We start from the raw sequence: 24,594 nt of genomic DNA on the forward strand, positions 1-24,594 counted from the left end.
TAGTCCATAAATGGGTAACATAAGCCAGAATATCACCAGTGGATCGACACTGACGGAATCCATACTGGCGATCGTTGATCAGACGGAAGGTTTCTAGGTAGTTTAAGAGTTGGCGGTTAATTGATTTCTCCATTACTTTAGAAAGAGTAGAAGTAATTGCAATGGGACGATAATTGGATGGGAAGGATTTGTCACCCTTTTTTAGGCTGGATATGAGCAAATTTCCAAGCAGAAGGAAAAACACCTTTGCAATAAGAAAGTGAAAAAAGGCGGCAAAGAATAGGAGTAAGTTCAGGAGCACAGGTTTTGAGAACAAGTGGAGAAATACCATCAGGACCTGGAGCTTTCTTAGCATCAAGATTCATCAAAATCCTTCTGATATCCTTTTGACGGAAGACCACAGGAGGCATTGAATGGAGCGTGTTGGGAATGGTGGGAGGTATTTTACCAAGATCATTAATACATGAGCCGGAAGAAAAATGGGATGCTAGCAGGTCAGCTTTATCCTTGGCTGAAGTGACAACAGAACCATCTGGTTTGGACAGAGATGGGAGCAGAGATGGGCAAAAGTTGCAGCCAATAGCTTTGGCAAGAGACCAGAATGCTCGGCTACCATTAGGGCAAGAAGCAAGTTTTCTACTCTTAGCCTGTTCAAACTCTAGTTTGGACTGATTAATAACTGCTTTACAATTGTTGCGAGCTTTGGTGTAGGCAGAAAATGAAACTGAAGAATTAGAAACAAGCCAATTACGATATGCAACATTCTTCTCTTGAACAGCCTTAGCACATTTATTGGAAAACCAAGGTTTAGAGAAAGGACGAGATTTTAAAGTGGGGTGTGGGATAAAGGATTCCATTCCTGCAAGAATAATTTCACTGACACAATCTGAGCACGATCTGAATATGGAAAGAAGGGAAAAAATACTCTGACATTTCAATCTTTAAACTGCTTCCCTAGAGCAAGCTGGAAAGTTCAGTTGCAAGATATAAATTACGGATTGCAAAGAAATAAAAAGCTGAAAACTTAAAGATATAAAAAAAAAATAATAATAATAATTAAACTGAACTAAATTAACATTAATAAGCTAATAAAATTCCTTAAAGTGAAGAAATATGTTGAAAACTGTGAAAAACAATAGGAAACAAAAAAAAAAAAAAATGAAACTAATTAGGTACTAACAGCTGCTTTTTCCTTTCCTATTCTTTTGCACAACTTTCACAGTACTGCTATCTTTATCAATTGCATTAGTATTTTTAATGTTTGTTAAGCTTTTTTTTTTTTTTTTTCTTAATCCTTAAGTTAAACTATATTTTTCAAAACCTGTATCAATTTCTTATAATTGTACTTCCAAGTTCCCTCTGAGAAGATGGTTGTGCTTTAAAATTACACTTGTGAAACATCAGCAGAGATAATCAGTTTTTTTTTGTCTTTTTTTTTTTTTTTTTTTTTCCTATTCAGAAGAGAACATTGATTTTCATAATCTGAAGGACAGAGTACTCAAGTGATTAAAATTATTTTAATGTCAAATATGATGAACTTTATAGGACTATAAGACTTTATAGGACCAAAGCTGCATATGGACCACAAGCGTGCAAAACTGAATGGTGCCTAACCACCTTAATTTTTGATACTAAGTAAATAGGATTAGTGTGTTTCAGTCAGTGTATTAATTACTGGAATAATTTACATCCATAGGTAGTTGAGGCTCACAGCTTGAAGAAATTCAAAGTTCTGCTGGATTTATTTATTATTTTTGGCTGGTGAAGCTAAAGCCTGAGATTTCATTGAATTCTATGGTTAATACTGAAATATGGCAAGAATTTAAATTACTCAAAATTTTAACTGAGAAAGTGGAAGTGATTGATGACTAAGGTAAGATCAAAACCCTTTAGAAGTAGTAAATATAAATAGCCAGCCCAGTGTAAAAAAAAAAAAAAAAATAGTGCCAAACCATCTTAATTTTTGACACTAAGTAAAAGAGGCTTAGACTGGACTTCAGCCAGAAAGTTTTTAATTCCTGGAACTAAAATGAGATTCATTATCAACATTGTAAATCATATAAGGTGTGGCAATAAAGTTCCTGGACTACCACAATAAAAAGAGCACAAAATGGAGGAGCTCAAAAATGACTAAATTAACTTATTACAACATTCTTAAAGTTTCTGAAAAGATTCAGCAAAGGCATCCAAGGAGATGATGTTCGGTTTGCCAGTTATGTTTTTCTTTATGTCTAAACATCCTGAAATAATCTCTTTCCTTTGAGGGCAGTTTTCAGCTTGGAAAAGAGAAAGAAATCTTCTGGTGATCTGTACAATGTCACGTTTTGTCAAAAATGTCTTCACAACAAGTGCTGAATGGGCGAGGGCATTGTAGTGCAACAGGAACTAGCTGCCTTTCTCTCCAAAATTAAGGCCTCACCTGGGAAATGCATTTCAATAGCCTTCAAAACACCTGTACATAACACAGCATTGACTCTCTCCCCTTCAAGTACAAATTCCTTGTGGATCATAACCTGTTTGTTGAAAAACATGATCAACATAAGCACTGTCTTGATCCTGGACTTCTGGAAACAAAACGTTTTGGGCATTGGTGATGATTTTGAAGCCCGCTGCATGCTCTGACACTTTGTCTCTGGGTCAGTACTATTGAAATACCAACACTTGTTTTTAGTTGTTGTTTTTTAGGAGCATTAGCAACTAAGGCCATATTGCTCCGGGAATATGCAGTGGTCATTCCCTGACCTTTCTGCATCCTCCTTATTTGATGGTGACGGGCTCGAACCCCGGTCTAATCAAGAAGCATGTGCTATGCACTGCTGCTCCTTCCCACCTGGCTACGGAGGCGCCACTTGTTTTTAGTGACAATACAGTCAAGGAAATTAGGATTGTCTTGACAAGTCTAGAAGACAGGATGACACCATTACTGCTTCTGCTCACCGAGGTTGAATGGCACAAATTTTGTCCAGACCTTCCTTTTCCCTTAATCTTGATGCAAATTTGATGACCCATCTCCTTAATCACATCTAACTCATTAGCCATCATTCTGAGGGTTATAAACGAAAATCTCTTGCCACAATTTCCCAAACTTTTGCAACTCTGTCCTCATTTTGAGAGACTGATGTATACCCACTTCTTACGTAGTCACAAACATCCTTCTGTCCATTTTTGAACTGTTTATAACTTTCAAACACACTGATAAAATTTTAAATTTCGTCACCACAAACAGTTTTTGCATTTCACACGTTTCTGCTTCAGATTTTCCCATTTTAAAGCAAAATTTGATATTCATTCGTTGGTTGCCGCCCCATTGCAAAATCATGACAAAAAACGTTAATGCTACTAACAACACTGATTATTACTTCTCAGCCTACTAGACAATCTCTGTATCACCAGCTGTTGGAGGAAGTTTGAACTACAACATCATTTCTCTTAATTTTCATACTCATCAAAATTGATGCAATAGCACCAGTCTGGGAATTTCATTGCCACACCTCGTACTTCCAGCAAAACTTGAACAAATAGTGGCTATACAGGGATTCAATCTATATAAGGACATTGCCAATGTCCAGGCCTGACGTAGCCGAGTGGTTAGGAGCGAGAGTGCATAGCACGCGTTCCTTGAGTGGACCGGGGTTCAAGCCCGTGACTACTAAATACGATAAATATTTGTACTGATGATTTATTGTAAACTCTACTGACTTGGTTGTCGTGCTGGAGTATAAACAGAAAATTTATTTATTAACAACCTTCCCTTTCATTATCATCCACTCTCTTGTTAATGCTGATCATCCTGTGGGGTCTGTATTTTTACCTTTTTTTTTCTTAATATTCTTTCCATTATTTTGTTATCCGGTTTTCTGTAAGCTGAGTTTGCCATCTGTAATCATAGAGATGTAAATTTCTCAACAAGAAATTAACTATGTGGCAAACAAAAAGGTCATTCAAAAATTGTTTTGATTACTAAGAAACTACAATATCGATTTTAACTTTTATTTGCAGTAAACCAAGGTGTTTAAGTTTGTGTGCTAGTAGTTTAAGTTTTTCTTAATGTTCCTATCTTTTATCTAGGAATTTTTGAGAAGAGCATTAGCAGAAGACGAAAAAATAGAAAAAATTCTTGTGGGCATAAATATATAAACTAGATATAAACATGAATTGAATCCCCATTTGCTTCAGCTTCAAATATGAAGCAAATGGAGATTCCAATAACCAAATGAGAGTGAGTATTAACTGGAAGGATGCTCTGCTTCAGCATGTAATCAACATGATTTTCTTTGGTTTACTGGATTTTTTTTAATTTTCCTAAAAAAATCTGGAAAATGGGTGGTGCCAGATCTTAAAGGTTCAACTGCGGTAACACCAGAAAGAAATTTAATGATGGTAATATCTTAAATTAAATCACTAATATAAAAAGATAATTTCAATATAATCTGAGCACAGATTCAATAAGAAACTGTTAAGATAAAAATGGGAAATTTACCTTCAGAGGATAGTCTTCATCCTCTTTTGTTTTCTCATACATATCACAGGTCATACCATGATGATAAATGGAATTACACCTTGGAAGGAAAAAACAAAATAATGTAGTACAAATTCTTAAATGGTGATGAGCTTATTTCGAAAATATTAAATTATGTAACTTGGAAAAAGGTGAACTGGTAGCTAAATTAACATATATTGTTTTGCTGTGCCATAATTTTACTAATTTTACCATAATATTATGGTAAAATTAGTTTTCTTTGTAATATCTATATATAAAAACAGATTTTTATTACTGCAGCTTTAGAAATATGTCTGTTGTTGCATAAATTCTAGGTCCATCAAAAATACCTGACCTTATTAAATGAACAAATAAATAACAACAAAAAAAAAAAAAAAATAATAATAAAATAAATAAACACAGAGCCACTGTGGCAAAAATAAGTATTAAAATAATATGTGGCTTCCTTGTATTTAATAACTTTAGATGGTTAGAAAAATTAAATAACAAGAATTCCAGTCTAGAAAACAGATACAACAGTAACAGTTTCAGCACCAGTTTACAGCTTGCCTGAAATGGTTGGATCTGACTATATGAGGTGAATGATTGAAATAGTACTAGAAGAGAAATTACAGTTAAAAAGGAAGGAACAGTTCAGCAGACACTGATGGGATTTATTCGTCTGTGTCAGGGGCTATTCGTGAATTACATAATGTGATTTTTTTGGAAGGGGTATTGGCAACATAATACAAGAAAACAAAGATTATACAGCACCACACACAAAAAAAATACCCACTTCATTTGCTCATTCCTGCCAATAAACAATCCAAACTGTCTTTAAATTCAGCACTAAAATACTCACTTCCACAACAACAGATAGAAGTTATTCCAACAATCAATTACTCTCAAGCTGAATGCAAGTTTTTCTACCCTGTAACCATCATTTTTTTTTTTTTTTTTTTTCAACTTAAAATTGTCCTTTTGCATGTGTGTCAAGGGAAAAAAAGTAGATATGCCATCAAAATTTAATTTATTTAACCCTTTTAAAGCTTTATACACTTCAATAAGGTCACCACATATATGCCTAGTTCAGAGACTGCAATTTATAGAACCCAATCTCTCTCTCTCTCTCTCTTTGTATGAATATCCTTTTGTGTCCCCCAACTGACGTGGCTGCTCTTCTCTGAATCCTTTCCAACAGATTTATGCCCTTTCTACAATGTTTCCGTGTGCTGCTCTTCTCTGAATCCTTTCCAACAGATTTATGCCCTTTCTACAATGTTTCCAATCTTGTATGTAGTATTCCAGATGTAGCCTAACCATGTCATTATATAATGTTATAATCACCTCTTTGTCCCATTTGTAGTTCATTTGGAGATTCAAGTTCCACTGGAGATGTGGGTAACACTGAAAGGTTCTTTCAATAGCAGCTGTAGTTAGTCAATCTCAGGCAGAGGTAGTCAGATTCCCTTGTCAAGTTATTCTAAGTTTTTTCAAATAGCACAAGATGCAAACTGTCTTATAAACGCACAACACAGATTAAAAAAAAAAAAAGAAAGAAAGAAATATAAAAGTGAATTCTTATGCACAAAGTATTCAAAATATGATTGTATAAATGGTGGTAACCAAGGTTTCCCCCTATATGCTGCTGGTGCATCTGTAAGGGCATAGTACCAAGGCTGGCAAATGTGTGTATATGTGGATGTGTTAGAGTATGTATGTTTTCTGTTGAGTGTTGTTTGCCGGTGCCTGGCATTTTGCAGCCAGGCACTACTACCCAAAAACTCTTATTAAGGTGTTCAGACAAGCTGGAAACCACAAGGTAAATAAGGGAAGGAAAAGTTTATAGAAGAAGTATGGGAACTGGTAGGGAAGGAAAGAGGATAGAAATAAAGAGGATGAAGAAGGAGAGATCCCACTGAAGTAAAAAAAGAAGGGTCTAGACAGAGAACAGAAACAAGTTAGAAGAATACTAATGAACAATTTACACTGTAACAAAATTAAATTCAGCATTATTTACTTACAATTAAAGCAATACCCCGCATAGCACTGATAATTGGTAGTACCGAAACTTTAGGTGGAGCAGAACCAGGGTATGTCTGCCGGGAGCACTATTGATGATGTCACCAACAGACTGCCAGATTTTAAAGGGGGTAAAGAAAATATTATTATTCATGTGGGAACAAATAATATTAAACGTACACGATCTGACGATTTGTTGGAAAAATACAGGACCATGCTGAGGAAATGTCGCGAGCTAGGCCATAATGTCTATGTGTCTGCAATTCTGCCCAGACACGATAGGAGGGATTATATGTTAAGAGCCTTGTGGATTAACTCAAGACTTGAAGGAATCTGCAAGGCTTTAGGGGGTAAATTTCTATCAGCATGGCCCACACTTGTAGGTAGAAGGAATTTGTTTTGTAGAGACGGGATACACTTAAACAAAGGTGGTGCAAAAGTTTTTGCCAGTATTATTGAGGATACCTTAAAGGCTCAGGGAAACTGCTAGTTAGGGGGGATGTGGGTAATACTGACACGCGTTTATCTGATAATATTGGTCAATGTAACTCTTGCACATACCTTAAGAGTTCTTATCTGTTACCCCAACTCGACGTATTATCTAGATGTTCTGGGGGCAAAGACGTTTCACGTGAGCGGGTAGCTAATATCAGGGAAGAGAGCCTAAAAAACTTCAAGGGTTGTGTTAGGGTTGTTAAATATACAAGAACAGTAAATCTTAATTGTTTATACAGTAACGTTAGAAGTGTCGTCAATAAAATGAGCGAATTCGAACTGCTGGTTAAAACAAGTAACGCGGACATAATAGGGCTTACAGAGACGTGGTGCCACCCAGAAATTGGGGATGATGAGTTTCAGTACGGCTTGTATAATGTATTTAGGAAGGATAGAGTAGATAGAAGGGGTTGGTGGGGTAATGCTTCTTATCAGAAGCAGCCTGAGTGCGACGATAGCTTTCCCGGATTCAGACATTTCACATGCTAGTATAGAGTCTGTATGGTGTGAGATAGTTGGAAACAAAGGTACAATGCGAGTAGGAGTAATCTACAGACCAGGTGATTGTGAAGACTATGACAAAAGCCTCTACATGCAAATGGAATGGGCAAGTAAGCGTCAATGTCTTATTATGGGTGATTTCAATTTGCCTCTAATTGATTGGAGTAAATGGGAAGGAAACTCGACATGGGGAACAAAATTTTTAAATCAACTAGATGACTGTTATTTGTATCAACATGTCAGGGAAAGTACTAGAGAAAAGAATATCCTAGACGTCATCATCACACATGAATCAGATGACATAACAGGGCTGACAGTAGAGGAACCAGTAGCAGGAAGTGATCACGGAGTTCTACGGTGGATGATGACGAGAGAGGTAGCAGAAGTAAAAGGCAAAGGAATGAGTTTTAATTTCAGGAAAGGAAATTACGATGCCTTAAGGTACTACATGGCCTCTATTAACTGGGTAGATATCGCGCAGAGAATGAATACAATTGAACTGTGGTACGCTTTTAAAACATTAATCACAGATGCCTTGAATGCGTATATACCATTAAAAAAATACTCCACGAGAAGGGTTCCAAGTTGGATGAATAGTGAAGTTGCCACATTACTTGAGCAGAAAAAGGTGGCATGGAAAAGTTACAGAGCAATAAAAAGTACTGAAGCCTATAACAGCTACAAGGTGATGTGTAATAGAGCCACAGAAAAGGTTCGACAGGCAAAGGCAGTTTATGAGAAATCACTAGCAAACAGAGCAAAGAGGGGGGATAAAGAATTCTTCACATATATAAATGCCAAGAAGAGCAGGACAAACCAGATCGGACCTTTACGTAAGGGAAAGGGGATAGTAATAAATACACCAGCTGCCGTTGCAGATGAACTCAACAGTTATTTTGCATCGATATTTACAAATGAAAAGCCTTTTGTGGCAATGGGAAATTGTGGGAGCGAAGTTAAAAAATATGTAATTAATGATATTGAAATTTCGCAAGATTATTTAATGACAAAACTTTCAAGCCTACAGACCAGTAAGGCTCCTGGAGTTGATGGAATATACCCTATAATCTTGAGAGAGGCGGCAAGCGAGTGCATTGAACCACTGAGGCTGGTTATGCGAGCATCACTAGACTCTGGGGAGATTCCCTTGGATTGGAAAAGTGCAAATGTATCTCCCATACATAAGGGTGGCTCTAAAAGTGAAGTTGGAAATTATCGACCTGTCAGTCTGACTTCAGTAGTAGGGAAAATCATGGAGGCAATGATCAAGGGTGGAATTCAGGATCATTTGGATCGAATTGAAATTCTCAAGGATACTCAGCATGGTTTTGTAAAGGGAAAATCATGTTTAACAAATCTGGTTCGCTATTTCGAAAGGGTCACTCACGAGCTGGATTTAGGGAATAATTTCGACATTGTTTATTTAGATTTCAGCAAAGCTTTTGACTCAGTCCCACATGAGCGGTTGCTTTATAAGCTAGAACAGGTTGGAATCACTGGGAAAATCCTTAGATGGATAGAAGGATGGCTTCAGGGCAGGAGGCAGAGGGTTGTGATAAATGGCTATTCCTCAGATTGGGTTGATGTAAGAAGTGGGGTTCCCCAAGGATCAGTATTAGGACCACTGTTGTTTTTAATTTTCATAAACGACATTGATGAAGGGATAGAGGGCGTGATGTCTAAATTTGCAGATGATGTTAAAATTGGTAGAGTAGGTCTTCTTCAGAGAGACCTACATAGACTTCAAGAATGGTCAGAAAAATGGCAGCTGTGCTTTAATCCAACAAAGTGTAAGGTATTACACCTGGGAAACAGTAATCCCAAAATAACTTATTCACTTGGTGGAGTTCAACTAAACCCAGTACTGGAGGAAAGGGACTTGGGTGTTACGATACGGTCAGACATGAAATTCTCTGAGCATTGTAAACAGGTTGCAAGGAAGGCCCATGGTGTCCTATCGATGATCTATCGAACTTTTGCAAGTAGAGATAGGGACGTGATAATCCCATTATATAAGGCTTATGTTAGACCACACTTGGAATACTGTGTTCAAGTATGGAGACCGCACCTAAAGAAAGACATCGAGCTTCTTGAAAGGGTGCAAAGAAGGGTAACTCGCCTGGTGAGATTGGCAAAAGGGCGTCCTTATGAAGAAAGACTTCGAATATGTGGGTTGCAGAGTTTGGAAACTAGACACCTTAGAGGAGATTTGATTGAGGTGTTTAAGGCTCTGAGAGGCATCAGTAAAATGAATGAGGACAAAATTTTCAAGATTATAAATGATGCTAGAACTAGGGGACATAAATTCAAGTTACGGGGGGAAATGTTTAGATTGGACTGCAGGAAGTTTTATTTTAGCCAGCGAGTTATAAATTACTGGAATAAGTTGCCTTCATGGGTGGTAGAGGCCGACAGTTTGGGGAAATTCAAAGGTCATCTGGATAGTACTTTCGGGTAAGGGAAGCGCATAGGATGATAGGATTAATTTCCTTTTTATTTATTTTTTATTTCATTTTATTATTTTTATTTATTTATTAATTATTATTATTTATTTATTTATTTAATTTTTGTTTATATCATTGTTTTGTTCGGATTTTTTTTTTTTTTGGCTGGTGCAGCATAAGCCATAGGCTTTCTTGCACCATACGGCCGTTACTAATACTAATACTAACTATTCTGTATTATGTGAAACCGTGCTAATTGAGGTATAATTATAATGGATTTTAGTAGAATGCGTAGCAGAGAAACAGTCTATAAACAAATTATAATAAATCTATAAACAATTTGCTCTTGATAGCTAATTAAAAGGATTTGAAATAAAAAAAATATTGCAAAATTTTTTTAATGAAAAGGAAACACCATGAGGGATGAGAGAAAAAACTTTAAAAAACGTGGTTGTTTATTTAGGTATTTCAATAATGAACTCATCTCTTTTTTTTCTCAGCGTTCAAGTCTTTGTAGCATCAAATCCCATCTTGTAAAATTTGCTGTATCTTGATGCTATGTTCAACATTCGGATCTCCATTCATAATCGCCTCTCGGGCCATGTCAACCCCCAGAAAAACTTTCTCCAATTCTTCTGTTGAAAATACTTTTGGTGCCACTTCAGAATTGTGTTCCTCTTCTTCAGTTTGCAGAAGAGGAAGAAGAGGATGCAGTTTGCTCATCAATTTCAAGGAGAGTTGGATCATCTAAGTCACGTGTGAGTCAATGCAGTCACGTACATTGACAGTGTCCAAAGTTCCAAATCCCAAGTCTTTTCCAATCTTCACAATGTCTTCGGCAGTTGTCTGAACTTGTGATTCAAAACCAGTGAAATCATTTACCAAATGGGGCAAAACATGCTGCCAAACAAAATGCATGTTGTTGGCACTGCTTCTAACCAAGATGTGGATATATTTTCAATCGTATTTTTAAAAGGGTAAAAAATAAATTGTAAAATGAAAAGTTGTCATGTCTTCTCGTCAAGATGAAATTAAGAATACTGAACACTGTTGCACGTTGCAGCTGACTGCCTGAGAGGACCTATGGTCACATGTGCATGTGAGACAATAGAGTTGGCACCGCAGCATATATGTACCCAACCTAGGCTACGACAATGCAGCATATATGCAGAGTACGTGTTTAGGCTATTGATCCGTAGCCGAGTGGGCAGGAGCGGGAGTGCAGTAGCACATGCTCTTTGAGTAGACCGGGGTTCAAGCCCCTGACTGCTGAATACGGTCGATCTGCCAACCCGCACTGGACCAGCGTGGCAGATTATGGTCCATTTCCCTCAGCATGAATTGTTGAGGAGGCTTCCATCCTGCAGTGGGTTGATAATGACTGCACTATACCTTTTTTTTACTGGCTGCATGGTGCAAGAAAGCCTATGGTTAATGCTGCACCAGCCAAAAAAAAAAAAAAAAAAAAAAAAAAAAAAAAAACACCCCCAAAATAAAACAATGAGAGAAAAAAAAAAAAAAAGGAAATTAAACTATCATCCTATGCGTTTCCTTCACCTGAAGGTACTATCCGGATGACCTTTGAATTTCCCCAAACTATCAGCCTCTACCATCCATGTAGGCAACTTATTCCAGTAATTTATAACTCGCTGGCTAAAATAAAACTTCTTGCAGTCCAATCTAAACATCCCCCCCCCCTGTAACTTGAATTTATGTCCTCTAGTTCTAGCATCATTTATAATCTTGAAAATTTCGTCCTCATTCATTTTACTGATGCCTCTCAGAGCCTTAAACACCTCAATCAAATCTCCTCTAAGGTGTCTTAGTTTCCAAACTCTGCAACCCACATATTCAAAGTCTTTCTTCATAAAGACGCCCTTTTGCCGATCTCACCAGGCGAGTTACCCGTCTTTGCACCCTTTCAAGAAGCTCAATGTCTTTCTTTAGGTGCGATCTCCATACTTGAACACAGTATTCCAAGTGTGGTTTAACAAAAGAGCCTTATATAATGGGATTATCACTTCCTATCTCTACTTGCAAAAGTTCGATAGATCATCGATAGGACACCATGGGCCTTCCTTGCAACCTGTTTACAATGCTCAGAGAATTTAATGTCTGACTGTATCGTAACACCCAAATCCCTTTCCTCCAGTACTGGGTTTAGTTGAACTCCACCAAGTGAATAAGTTATTTTGGGATTACTGTTTCCCAGGTGTAATACCTTACACTTTGTTGGACTAAAGCATAGCTGCCATTTTTCTGACCATTTCTGAAATCTATCTAGGTCTCCCTGAAGAAACTCAGCTTGACAGTGATCATTAACTACTCTACCAATTTTAACATCATCTGCAAATTTAAACATCACGCCCTCTATCGCTTCATCAATGTCGTTTATGAAAATTAAAAACAACAGTGGTCCTAATACTGATCCTTGGGGAACCCCACTTCTTACATCAACCCAATCTGAGGAATAGCCATTTATCACAACCCTCTGCCTCCTGCCCTGAAGCCATCCTGCCATCCATCTAGGGATTTTCCCAGTGATTCCAATCTGTTCCAGCTTATAAAGCAACTGCTCATGTGGGACTGAGTCAAAAGCTTTGCTGAAATCTAAATAAACAATGTCGAAATTATTCCCTAAATCCAGCTCGTGAGTGACCCTTTCGAAATAGCGAACCAGATTTGTTAAACATGATTTTCCCTTTACAAAACCATGCTGAGTATCCTTGAGAATTTCAATTCTATCCAAATGCACCTGAATTCCACCCTTGATCATTGTTCCATGATTTTCCCTACCACTGAAGTCAGACTGACAGGTCGATAATTTCTCACTTCACTCTTAGAACCACCCTTATGTATGGGAGATACATTGGCAATTTTCCAATCCAAAGGAATCTCCCCAGAGTCTAGTGATGCTTGCATAACTGGCCTCAATGGTTCAATGCACTCACTTGCCGCTCCCTTAAGATTATAGGGTATATTCCATGAACTCCAGGAGCCTTACTGGCCTGTAGGCTCGAAAGTTTTTTTCGTTAAATAATCTTGCGAAATTTCAATATCATTAATTACATATTTTTCAACTTTGCTTCCACAATTTCCCATTACCACAAAAGGTTTTTCTTCTGAAAATATCGATGCAAAATAACTGTTGAGTCCATCTGTAACAGCAGTTGGTGTATTTAATACTATCCCCTTTCCCTTACGTAAAGGTCTGATCTGGTTTGTCCTTCTCTTCTTGGCATTTATATATGTGAAGAATTCCTTATCCCCCTATTTGCTCTGTTTACTAGCGATTCCTCATAAACTGCCTTTGCCTGTCGAACCTTTTCTGTGGCTCTATTACAGATCATCTTGTAGCTGTTATAGGCTTCAGTACTTTTTATTGCTCTGTAACTTTTCCGTGCCACCTTTTTCTGCTAAAGTAATGTGCCAACTTCACTATTCATCCAACTTGGAACCTTCCTCGTGGAGTATTTTTTTAATGGTAAATACTCATTCAATGCATCTGTGATTAATGTTTTAAAAGCATACCACAGTTTAATTGTATTCGTTCTGTGTGCGATATCTACCCAGTTAATGGAAGCCATGTAGCACCTTAAAACATCATAATTTCCTTTTCTGAAATTATAACCAATTCCTTTGCCTTTTACTATGCTACCTCTCTCTTCATCATCCACCGTAGAACTACGTGATCACTTCCTGCTTTTGATTCCTCTACTGTCAGCCCTGTTATGTCATCAGTTGATCCCACTGTACAGTGGGATCAACTGATGATGTTACCAATGTCGAATTCTAAATGGGAAGCCTTCAGGGACTTAATCTTGGAGGCTAATAGGCTTTTCATTCCAACTAAGAAATACTGTTCAAGGTTCAGGCCTAAATGGATGTCAGATGAATTAATGAGGCTTGTGGTAGAGAAGAAAAATGTATGAGATGCATATAAATTATCAGGTGACACAGAAGTCTGTGGCAGATATAAGCTTGTCTGTAATCAAGTCACAAAGGAGGCTAGGCAGGCAAAGGCAGATTACGAGAAACCTTTGGCAAAGGATGCAAAGAAAAACAGTAAAGAGTGTTTTAGGGTTTCAGGCTTAGTGTCGAAGTTTGCAGATGATACAAAGGTTGGCAGGGTTGTTAATGACAGTTATGGCAGTGTGCTACTGCAACAGGATATAGATAATTTGGGCAGATGGGCTAAGAAGTGGCAACTGAAGTTTAACCTTGACAAATGCAAAGTACTGCATATGGGTAAAAGTAACCCCAGAGAAACGTACCAACTGTGTGGTACTACACTTAAGGTGGTAGAAAATGAAAAAGACCTGGGAGTAATTGTGCAGTCAGATATGAAGTTTTTTGAGCAATGCAGACAGGTTGCTAGTGCAGGTCATGGGGTTTTGTCAATGATATATAGGAATTTTGCTAGCAGGGAAAAGGAGGTGATTGTCCCTCTGTATAAGGCAATGGTCAGGCCACGCCTTGAGTACTGTGTACAGGTCTGGAGGCCTCATTTTAGGAAGGATGTAGATTTACTTGAGCGTGTACAGAGAAGGGCAACAAGACTGGTGAGGGGAATGAAAGGATCTTCTTACCAAGAGAGGCTTAAGTTCTGCAAATTGCAGTGGCTGGAGACTGGGACCTGCGCGGTGATCTGACTGAGGGGGGGGGGGTAGAAGGTCTTGAATGGGTTGAGCACGCTGAATTCTGATGGGATCCTTCCACTTGTTCAGATTATGAACCTAAGGAGGCATAAATTCAAATTAAGAAAAGACAGATGTAGTATAGATGTGCAGAAATTTGCCTTTAGCCAGCTGGTGGTTAATTGCTGGAACAAACTTCCATCTGTCGTTGTGGAAGTTGATAGGCTAAATAAATTTAAGGAGGAACTGCTCAGGCATTTGGAGGGAATGGTGTGATTTTTTTTTTTTTTTTTTTTTTGGCTGATGGTGCATAAGCTCATACACTTGCTTTCTTGCATCACATGCCACCTACTACTACGAGTTCTTTACTTATGTAAACTCTAGAAGGAAAGGGATGAATCAGGTTGGTTGGTTTTTGGGTTTTATTGGTACATTAGCAACTAAGGCTATAATGTGCCAAGGATGAATCAGATTGGACCACTTAACATATATGGGTTGACTATTGATGATCATGCTTAGGTAGCTAATAAACTGAATGATTATTTTGCATCTACATTCACACATGAGGAGTTATTCAATGAGGGGAATGCAAGAAGTTGATCAAATTCAACAGGGAGCTAAGTAATTTTGTAATAACTGAGAGCAAAGTGGAGGAGAATTGTTGAAGTTAAACATAAGGAAGGCACCTGGAATGGACGGGATCTATCCAGATATGTTAAAGAAGGCAGCAAAGTAAGCAAACCATTAGCCATAATTATGAGAGCTTCCTTGGACTCAAGGGAGGTCCCCATGGACTGGAGGTGTGCAAATGTGTCACCAATTCACAAAGGGGGTTCAAAAGGTGACACAAGTAACTATAGAACTGTTAGTTTAACTTGTGTTCCGGGGAAAATAATGGAATCACTGGTTAAAGAAGCATTGCAGGATCATCTAGACAAGACTGCAGTAATAGTTAAGACACATCATGGTTTGTTAAAGGGAGCTCTTGTCTGACCAATTTGATTGGATACTATGATGTGGTCACAAAGCAACTGAATGTCAAAAATAATTTTGATATCATATACTTGGATTTCAGGAAAGCTTTTGATACTGTTGCACATGGAAGACTGCTGTAAAATTGGAGAGGTATGGCATTAATGGTAAGTTGCTATAATGGATAAAGGGATGGTTGAGTGGGAGACAACAGAGAGTGGTAATCAATGGACACTGCTCTTTGTTTACAAATGTTATTAGTGGAGTTCCCCAGAGTTCCTGCTGGGCCCATTGTTGTTTTGTGTATTCATCAATGATATTGATGAAGGTATATCAGGATTAATGTCCAAATTTTCAGATGATACAAAGGTTGGCAGGGTTGTGAACGACAGTATGCTACTCCAACTGGATCTAGATAAGTTGGGCAAATGGGCTGAGAAGTGGCAACTGAAGTTTAACATTGAGAAATGCAAAGTACTGCATATGGATAGCAATAACCCAAGAGAAATGTACAAACTGTGTGGTACTACACTCAGGGAAGTGGAAAGTGAAAAAGACTTGGGGGTAATTGTGCAGTCAAATATGAAGTTTGCTGAGCAGTGCAGACAGGCTGCCTGGGCAAGTCATGGAGTCTTGTCAATGATATATAGGAATTTTGCTAGCAGGACAGGGAGGTGATTATCCCATTGTACTAAGTAATGGTCAGGCCACACCTAGAGTACTGTATACAGGTTTGGAGGCCTCATTTCAGGAAAGATGTAGAGTTGCTAAAACAAGTACAAAAAAGGACAACAAGATTGGTGAGGGGAACAAAGGGCTGCTCTTACCAAGAAAGGCTTAAGTTCTGCAAATTGCAGCACCTGGAGAGTAGGCATCTGTGAGGTGATCTGATAGAGGTGTATAAGGCTTTGAATGGGTAGAGCAAGTTGAAGGCTGATGGGATTCTTCCTCTTGCTCAGATTAAGTACCTGAGGGGGCATAGATTCAAATTGATTAAAAATAGTTGTAGAATAGATGTGTGGAAGTTTGCTTTTAGCCAGCAGGTGGTTGATTGGTGGAACAGACTTCCATCTTGTGGAAGTTGATAGCCTAAATAAATTTAAGGTTGAGCTGGACAGGCATTTGGAATGAATGGAGGGATTTTTTTTTGGCTGATGCTGCATAAGCTTGCATCGTGTGCCTCTACTAATGCTAATTCAAACAGGCTGCTAGGGTAGCTCATGAGGGTTTTGTCAATGATATACAAAAATTTTGCCAATAATTACAAAAATGTGATAAATCCATTGTATATGGCAATGGTCCAGTGGTGTCTTGCTTTAATTCCTTTGAGGTCATCTACCCTACTCTTCAAACTCTCATAAACCCCCATCAGAACGTTAAGTTGGCACCTAATTTCTTCACACTCTCTGCACCTAGCACACACAAAGACAACCTTGGCTGGATCATGGTTTGGAAGCCTCATTTTAGGATCTCGAATGGGTGCAGAGAACTGTAGTAAGATTGGCCAGGGGCACAAGTCCTCTTTCCAAGAACTTCAGTTCTCTAAATTATAACACCTGGAAACTAGGCAGATGTGTAAGAGACCAAGTGAAGTGTTTAAGGCTTTAAATCGATTGAGTAAACTAAATGCTAGTGGCATCCTTACTTTCTTGGACAAGACACACGCACAAATTTAAATTGGAAAGGAATGACTGCAGAAAGCATGCAGGAATTTTCTTTTGGACTGAGAAACTGAATAAATTTAAAGCATTTGACAAATTTTTAGAAAGGTGGGACAGATTAAGTGACCCATCCTCAGCTGTTACTTGTATAAGCTTACATTTAATAAGGGTCTGCTTATCATAGCTCGTTTATTTGTTTGTTATTTGGTTTTTAGGAGCATTAGCAACTAAGGCCATATTGCTCCGGGATATGTGGTGGTCATTCCCTGACCTTTCCGCATCCTCCGTATTTGGTGGTGACGGGCTCGAACCCCGGTCTAATCAAGAAGCGTGTGCTACGCACTGCTGCTCCTTCCTGTTTCTACAGTTTATCTGAAGTTCAGTATGAAACCAGGTGCATTTCATGCAAAGGAGATGTAGCCTTTTGAAAATGAAAATGTAGCCTTATGAAATGAGCAATTAAGGAAAAATTAAACAAATATACATAACTTTTTACACGAAAACTAATTACTGCAGGCATACATAAACAAGTAAATATAAAAAAATTACCTCAAACATATTTCATTATCACATGCAATGCAATGAACTTTTGGTGTTGCTTGTGTTGCTCGATGCAGCATTGAACAGTCTGGTGCAGGACAGTAACGAAACACACTGCTCTTTAGTATATACTGCTTTACTGAAGATTCGTACAATTCTTTAACCAAGGAGGAATTGCCTGCCAGAATTTTTCTGATATCCTCTAATACAAAAGGCTTTCCACATCCCTGAAAAATAAATTTAAAAATAAACTACTGCTGAAGAAAAGTAGTGGGCAATAACATATAAAATCAGCTACTAGTTATGCTAATATTATAGAGAACAGTGAAATGTAGTAGGGTAGGATAGCAGGTAGCATAGTAGCAGAAATGTAAAAATTGAACTGTACAAAACTGAAGTCTCAAAAAATTCCAGTATGAAAAGGTGGTGGGATATCATGGGGAAATTGTCGAGACCACATTTATGTCAAGGAGCTGGGTAAGTTCTTGCCATGTGTATGCCATATCCAAAAATTTTGTTACTTCATACAGAATGTCCTTCCCACCCTTTCCTACTACTGAATACATCATGAATAGTCAAACTAATAGAACAAACTTATCTGCGATAAGATCTAAACCTCCCAAAACACTTCTTCATTCATTTCACAAGTATACGTGGTTTCAGTTCCAATCTCAATGAAGTCCATTTCCACTTACAGTCTGAAAAACCCCCATGTACTTTTTCTGACAGAATCTCAATTATCGGTTGATTCAACCAGTGCTCATCTCAGCTGTCCAAATTATTTGCTGTATGATTTCTTTCGCTTCAAATGTGGTAACCGTGCATATTTTGCTCTGATATTCCCTCTAAAAGGTTTAGTAATTTGGAATCACTCTTCAATTTTCTCTGGCTTAAAATATCTCTACCACACTCTATCAAATTTATGTTGCCTCTATCATTCTTCCAACCCCACTAATCACTTGGACTCTTTGAAACTTGACTTTCTCCACTCCAACTTTCCTAACAGTGAGGTAAATTTTCCTTGGTGATTTTAATGTTCACAACTCCAGCTGGCTTCAGTTTTCTAGTCACACAGACCCAGCTGTGTCAAGATGCTGAGGCTTTTGCAATGACTAATGATCTTGCACAGATTGTTCATTTACCTACTAGAATACCAGCCAATCCTAATCATGCAGCCAACACTCTTGATCTTTTTCTCACAAACAACCCTTCTAAGTACACGGGGTGAGTGGTCCTCTAGGAACTTCAGATCACAACTTGGTGATAGTCTCTTCTCCAGTGGGGCAAAGATAACTAGTTGATTTCAATAATTATAAAATTCAGTCTTCTCTTTTATCTCACAAAAAGGATTCTTCTGCTCCTATGCTTATCTTCGATGATACTCTGATTTCTAGGAAAGATCATATATCTCTTTTGGGGATTACCCTGACTTCTAATCTCTCACTTAGCATAAATGATTTTGTAATAACAGAGAGCAAAGTGGAGTAGAAATTGTTGAAGTTACACAAAAAAGGCACCTGGGGCAGTGGAATCTATCCAGTTATATTGAAGGAGGCTGCAAGGGAAGTTAGCAAACCCTTAGCCATAATAATGAGAGCACCCTTAGATTCAGGAGAGGTCCTCATGGACTCGAGATGTGCAAATGTATCCCCAATTCACAAAGGGGTTTCAAAGAGTGACAAAAATAATTATAGACCTATCAGTTTAACTTCTTTTCCAGGGAAAATAATGGAGTCACTGGTTAAAGAAGTGATGTAGAATCACCTAGACAAGACTGCAGTTATAGTTCAGACAGCATGGGTTTGTTAAGGGTAAGTCTTGTCTGACCAATTTGATTGGATACTATGATGTGGTCACAAAGGAACTGGATGCAAAAAATAATTTTGATATCTTATACTTAGATTTCAGGAAAGCTTTTGATACTGTTGCACACGGAAGACTGCTTTACAAATTGGAGTGGTATGGCATTAGGGGCAAGTTGCTGCAATGGACAAAGGGGTGGTTGAGTGGGAGACAGCAGAGAGTGGTAATAAATGGACATTTCTCTACATGGACTAATGTTATTAGTGGAGTGCCCCAGAGTTTGGTGCTGGGCCAATTGTTGTTTTGTATATTTATCAATGATATTGATGAAGGTATTTCAGGCTTATTGTTCAAGTTTGCAGATGATACTAAGGTTGGCAGGGTTGTTAATGACAGTACAGACAGTATGCTACTGCAACAGGATTGAGAAAAGTTAGTCAGATGGGCTGAGAAGTGGCAACTAAAGTTTAACATTGAGAAATGCAAAGTACTGCATATGGATAGCAAGGATAGCAAGAGAAATGTACCAAGTGTGTGGTACTACACTCAGGGAGGTGGAGAATGAAAAAGATCTGGGGAGTAATTGTGCAGTGATATGAAGTTCTCTTAGTGCAGATGGGCTTCCAGAGCAGGTCATGGAGTTTTGTCAATGATATGTAGGAATTTTGCTAGCAGAGACAAGGAGGTGATTATCTCTTCATATAAGGCAATGGTCAGGCAACACCTTGAGTACTGCATACAGGTCTGGAGGCCTCATTTTAGGATGGATGTAGAGTTGCTAGTACAAGTACAGAGAAGGACAACAAGATTGGTGAGCGGAACAAGAGAGGCTTAAGTTCTGCAAGTTGGAGCATCTGGAAACTAGGCACTGCGAGGTGATCTGATTGAGGTGTATAAGGCCTTAAATGGTTTGAGCAGGCTCAATGCTGATGGGATACTTCCGCTTGCTCAGATTAAGAACCTGAGGAGGCATAGGTTAAAATTGAGGAAAGACAGTTGTAGAATAGATGTGCAGAAGCTTGCCTTTAGCCAGTGGGTAGTTGACTGCTCTAACAGACTTCTATCTGTTGTTCCGGAAGTTGATAGCTTAAATAAATTTAAGGCTGAACTAGGCAAACATTTGAAGTGACCAGATGGGTGAAATGGGAATTTTTTTTTTTTTTTGCTGATGTTATATAAGCTTGCTTTCTTGCATCATATGTCTCAACTAATGCTAATAAGCACATTACAAACATTGCTTCCTCTGCATCTAAAATAACTCAGTTATCTACTTTGCTCTTGGCATTACTTTTTCTTCAAATAGCTGGTTCACTCTGTACAATTTGCAAATCCACCCTACCATAGAATATTGTTCCCACATCTGAGGCAGTGCCCCCAAAACCTTTCATGCTTCTAGACTGCATTCAAAAGAGGGCAGTTAGGTTAATTAATGACTCATCTCTAACAAAGTCCCTCCACTCTCCATCACTTAGATATTCTGTTTCTGCTGCATGCCTTTTCTATAGATACTTCCATGGGCATTTTTCTTCTGAATTAGCTTCTATAATTCCCACCCTCTCTTCCACACCAATCCAAACACTTGCTACAACACTTGTCAACATCCTTTTACTTCCCAATGTCAAACTCACAGAACCAACTTTTCTTCATAAGTATTTCCTGAAAATTAGTCTATACAAATTCATGTCTAACATCAACAAGTATCTTTTTAACCTTCAACTCATGCATGGTACAAAGTACTATAGGAACTAATACTGCTCATGCTTGGAGTACTCATAAAAAAAAAAAAAAAAAAAATCCAATAAGAATTGGCTAGTAACATCTTCTGCACCTGTTAGAAATACTCTTTCATCCATCCCATCTTCACTGCAAAAAAGAGAAAAGAAAAAAAAAAAACAAATAATAAATCCCAATTTACCTCTGACAATTGTGTCACCCATTAAGAATGGGTGACACAATTAATACCACAGTTATTTAGAACTAGAGAATTCTACACTCAACTAGTTATCTTTGGGACTAAATCCAGAGGGTGTCTCTTGACCTTGCACTAAAGTTACTGCTGAGTCCTCGAATCTACTTTTTACTGGGATATCCACTTGCCTTGTCAATGAAACACAGAACTGGCGACTCATTGAATACTACTTCAAAGCAGTAGCATTCAATTAGTGATTCAGTCAATGATCTACTTTTGAATGTGAAGATTGAACTCACCTAGTGCTTTCCTTATGTAATATGACCAAAATGAATGTTAACATATAAAATGAAGTAACAGCTAGTTTAAATAAAAGGCTTAATTAAATGCACTTTGATATCAGCTACTACTAAAATCTGAACTCAGAGGCTAGTTCTTTCTAACCTGTCCTAATCAGAAGTTTACTTCCTCATATCAAATATGCTGAAGTGAATATTAATTCACTTGGTATATTTTATATAAGAATATATATATATATATATAAGAATTCACTTGGTATATATATATATATATATACATATATATAAAAAGAAAAAAAGCTGGCCTGACCCACTCCCCTCCCCCCCAAAAAATGCAATGGTTCCATTTTTCTTAAAACATAATATAATACATAAAATTTATATATGAATATGTACATAATGTTGTTAATACCAAATAATAAATAACACAAAATAAATAATAAATTAAATGTCTTATTATAATAAATTAAAGGTAAATTAAAATTACATATTATTAATTTTATTTAAATGCAAACCCGCAGTTTGAGAAATACCGTGTTGAATAAAAGATCACTTTATCTTTTCAATTTCTGCAATTAAATCAGAAAATATTCCCATTTTCAAAATGAATAAGTTGGGTTGAATTAATGCAGGAATGATACTATGTGAAACAAACATGTTATACTCTGCATTGTAAGATCATAATCTGAATAACCGTAATTGGCACTGACACAGATACTCCATACATTTTGGAACACTTTGGTTCCTTTGTCTATGGATAGCAATAAAATTATTAAAACCAAATAACAAACAATGCACAAAATCACAGGAAACAGTCCTGAAACTTCCTGAAGTTTCAGGACTGTTTCACATTTGTAGGAATTTTTACAATACTGGAAGAGAGCAAATAAAAACTATATATAAATAAAAACCAAACTTTTCTGCTTACAAGGTAAGAATAAAAATCTAACCTGTTTAGGGCAAAGAAGAGGAAAAACTTTAGCATCAAGTTGCATTTGAAGGCAATCCCTACAACAAGCATGTCCACAGTATTCAAAACGCCAAAAATTAAAATCCTTAAATCCTAAACAAATAGGGCACTCTTCATCATCATCATCTTGTTCATCATCTTCATTTATTTCAACTTGGGTCTTTGAAAGTTCACTGCAAAAAACCTCCAGATGCTTCTCTGCCTAAGTAAACAGAAATAGAAAATTTAGTTACTGAAAAAAAAAAAAAAAAAAAAAAATTAACTTATCAAAGCAAGTTTGGCAACAATTAAAAAAAAAAAAAAAAACCCCCACTGATCACTACAAATATAACCAACTACTGAAATTGAAAAGGTCTGTTCATCTAATACAAGGAATCCCTTTCTAACCAAAGATTTGAGATAACACAGTTTTATATTTGTACGTTGAATTTTAGTTTATGCTGCTGCTTTAAGCAGATGTAATTTAGCCCCGGATTCCTTAAATAAAATAACCTGACAATCATTTCTCTCACCACCTGTAGATCACATGGGCAGGTCTATGAAAAAATGCTGGATTTAGGTCATCTGCTCTCCTGGTACACGTATTTAGGGGACCCTAAAAATAAGGTCCCCAGGGCTCTGAAGTAATATTAACTGCATTGTTTCAGGGTCTCCTGTGAATTTGAGGACTCTGGAGCAACTACACAACTGCACCCTTAGTAAATCCTCCTTACTAGTACATGGTGTTGAGATGAGATTTGCCTCATCAGTAATGCACTTGTCAGTACTACACACACACACACACACACACACACACACACACACACACACACACAGTATCCAACTAATTTTCTTTGTGGTGAGCATTAGGAAATATGAGATGTAATTAGGAAATGTAACTCATTGCAGTCCATATCTGCAAAAATGTAATTCACCACAGTCCAGATCCCACATTGGCATAAAATTAATTAAATGTCAAGTAAAACATTAACCATATTTTTATTTTATTTTATTGCAGAATGGAGATAGGTGCATTCAGTAAAATATATGATTGATTTTTGAAACATCACATATCAAACTAAGAGAATTTACAAAAATGCAAAACTAAAATAATTACTCTATGCATAAATTATTGACTTAGATGCAGATAAATAAATTTTCTGTTTATACTCCGGCATGACAACCAAGTCAGTAGAGTTTACAATAAATTGTCAATACAAATATTTATCGTATTTAGTAGTCATGGGCTTGAACCCCGGTCCACTCAAGGAACGTGTGCTATGCACTCTCGCTCCTGACCACTGGGCTACATCAGGCATAACTCATGGTCTGTGAAAAATTTGGCAGTCTGCTAATTGGTGACCCTTAATATATACGTATGGTGTTGTGCATTGGCATGTTGCCTCATCCTTCTTGTATTTTTCTGTTTCTAACTAACACTGAAAATTTTTCTGGACATATTTTAGACTTGTTCGTAACAGTTTGAAGATTACCATGTTTAATATATCAAATTCCTCCCTACACCCAAGATTACAGCTTAGTTTGATTGACTGTTTCTTCCCCCAGGGAGTCTCACTATAGGCTGCCACAACAAAGTGTTCAAGTACACATGCTTTGAATGAGCATGGTCAAAGCTCACATGACTACTAAATATGGTAATGTTCTTGTATCTTGTGAACTCCTCTGACCTTAAGTTGCAGTCTAAACAGAAAATTTATTAATTTCTTTATTTACAGACAGTAAACTATAATAATATTCTGTCATTCTGCAAAGTGTTAATATTTGGTTATTTATGATGCATCTGCAGCTTGGGCCATAATGTGGAAAGATAAGTTATGAGGGCTGTTCTAATAAGAATGATCTCTCTCACTCACTCACACTC

General features: G+C 37.4%; 1 protein-coding gene across 1 annotated transcript in view; it reads right to left on the reverse strand.

Moving 5' to 3' along the window:
- Positions 1-24,594, reverse strand: part of LOC150091752 (uncharacterized) — a 91,247-nt gene that overhangs the window by 5,762 nt on the left and 60,891 nt on the right. Inside the window, exons 3-5 of the mRNA XM_090369562.1 lie at positions 22,714-22,935; positions 17,762-17,979; positions 4,481-4,559 (exon numbers count right to left, since the gene is read on the reverse strand). Of these exons, the coding sequence (XP_090225688.1) occupies positions 4,481-4,559; positions 17,762-17,979; positions 22,714-22,935 (519 nt within the window). The remainder of the gene's footprint in view (positions 1-4,480; positions 4,560-17,761; positions 17,980-22,713; positions 22,936-24,594) is intronic.

Source organism: Mastigoproctus giganteus, chromosome 1 (assembly GCF_048544385.1).
Source record: "Mastigoproctus giganteus isolate SK-2022 chromosome 1, ASM4854438v1, whole genome shotgun sequence".
NCBI lineage: Eukaryota > Metazoa > Arthropoda > Arachnida > Uropygi > Thelyphonidae > Mastigoproctus > Mastigoproctus giganteus.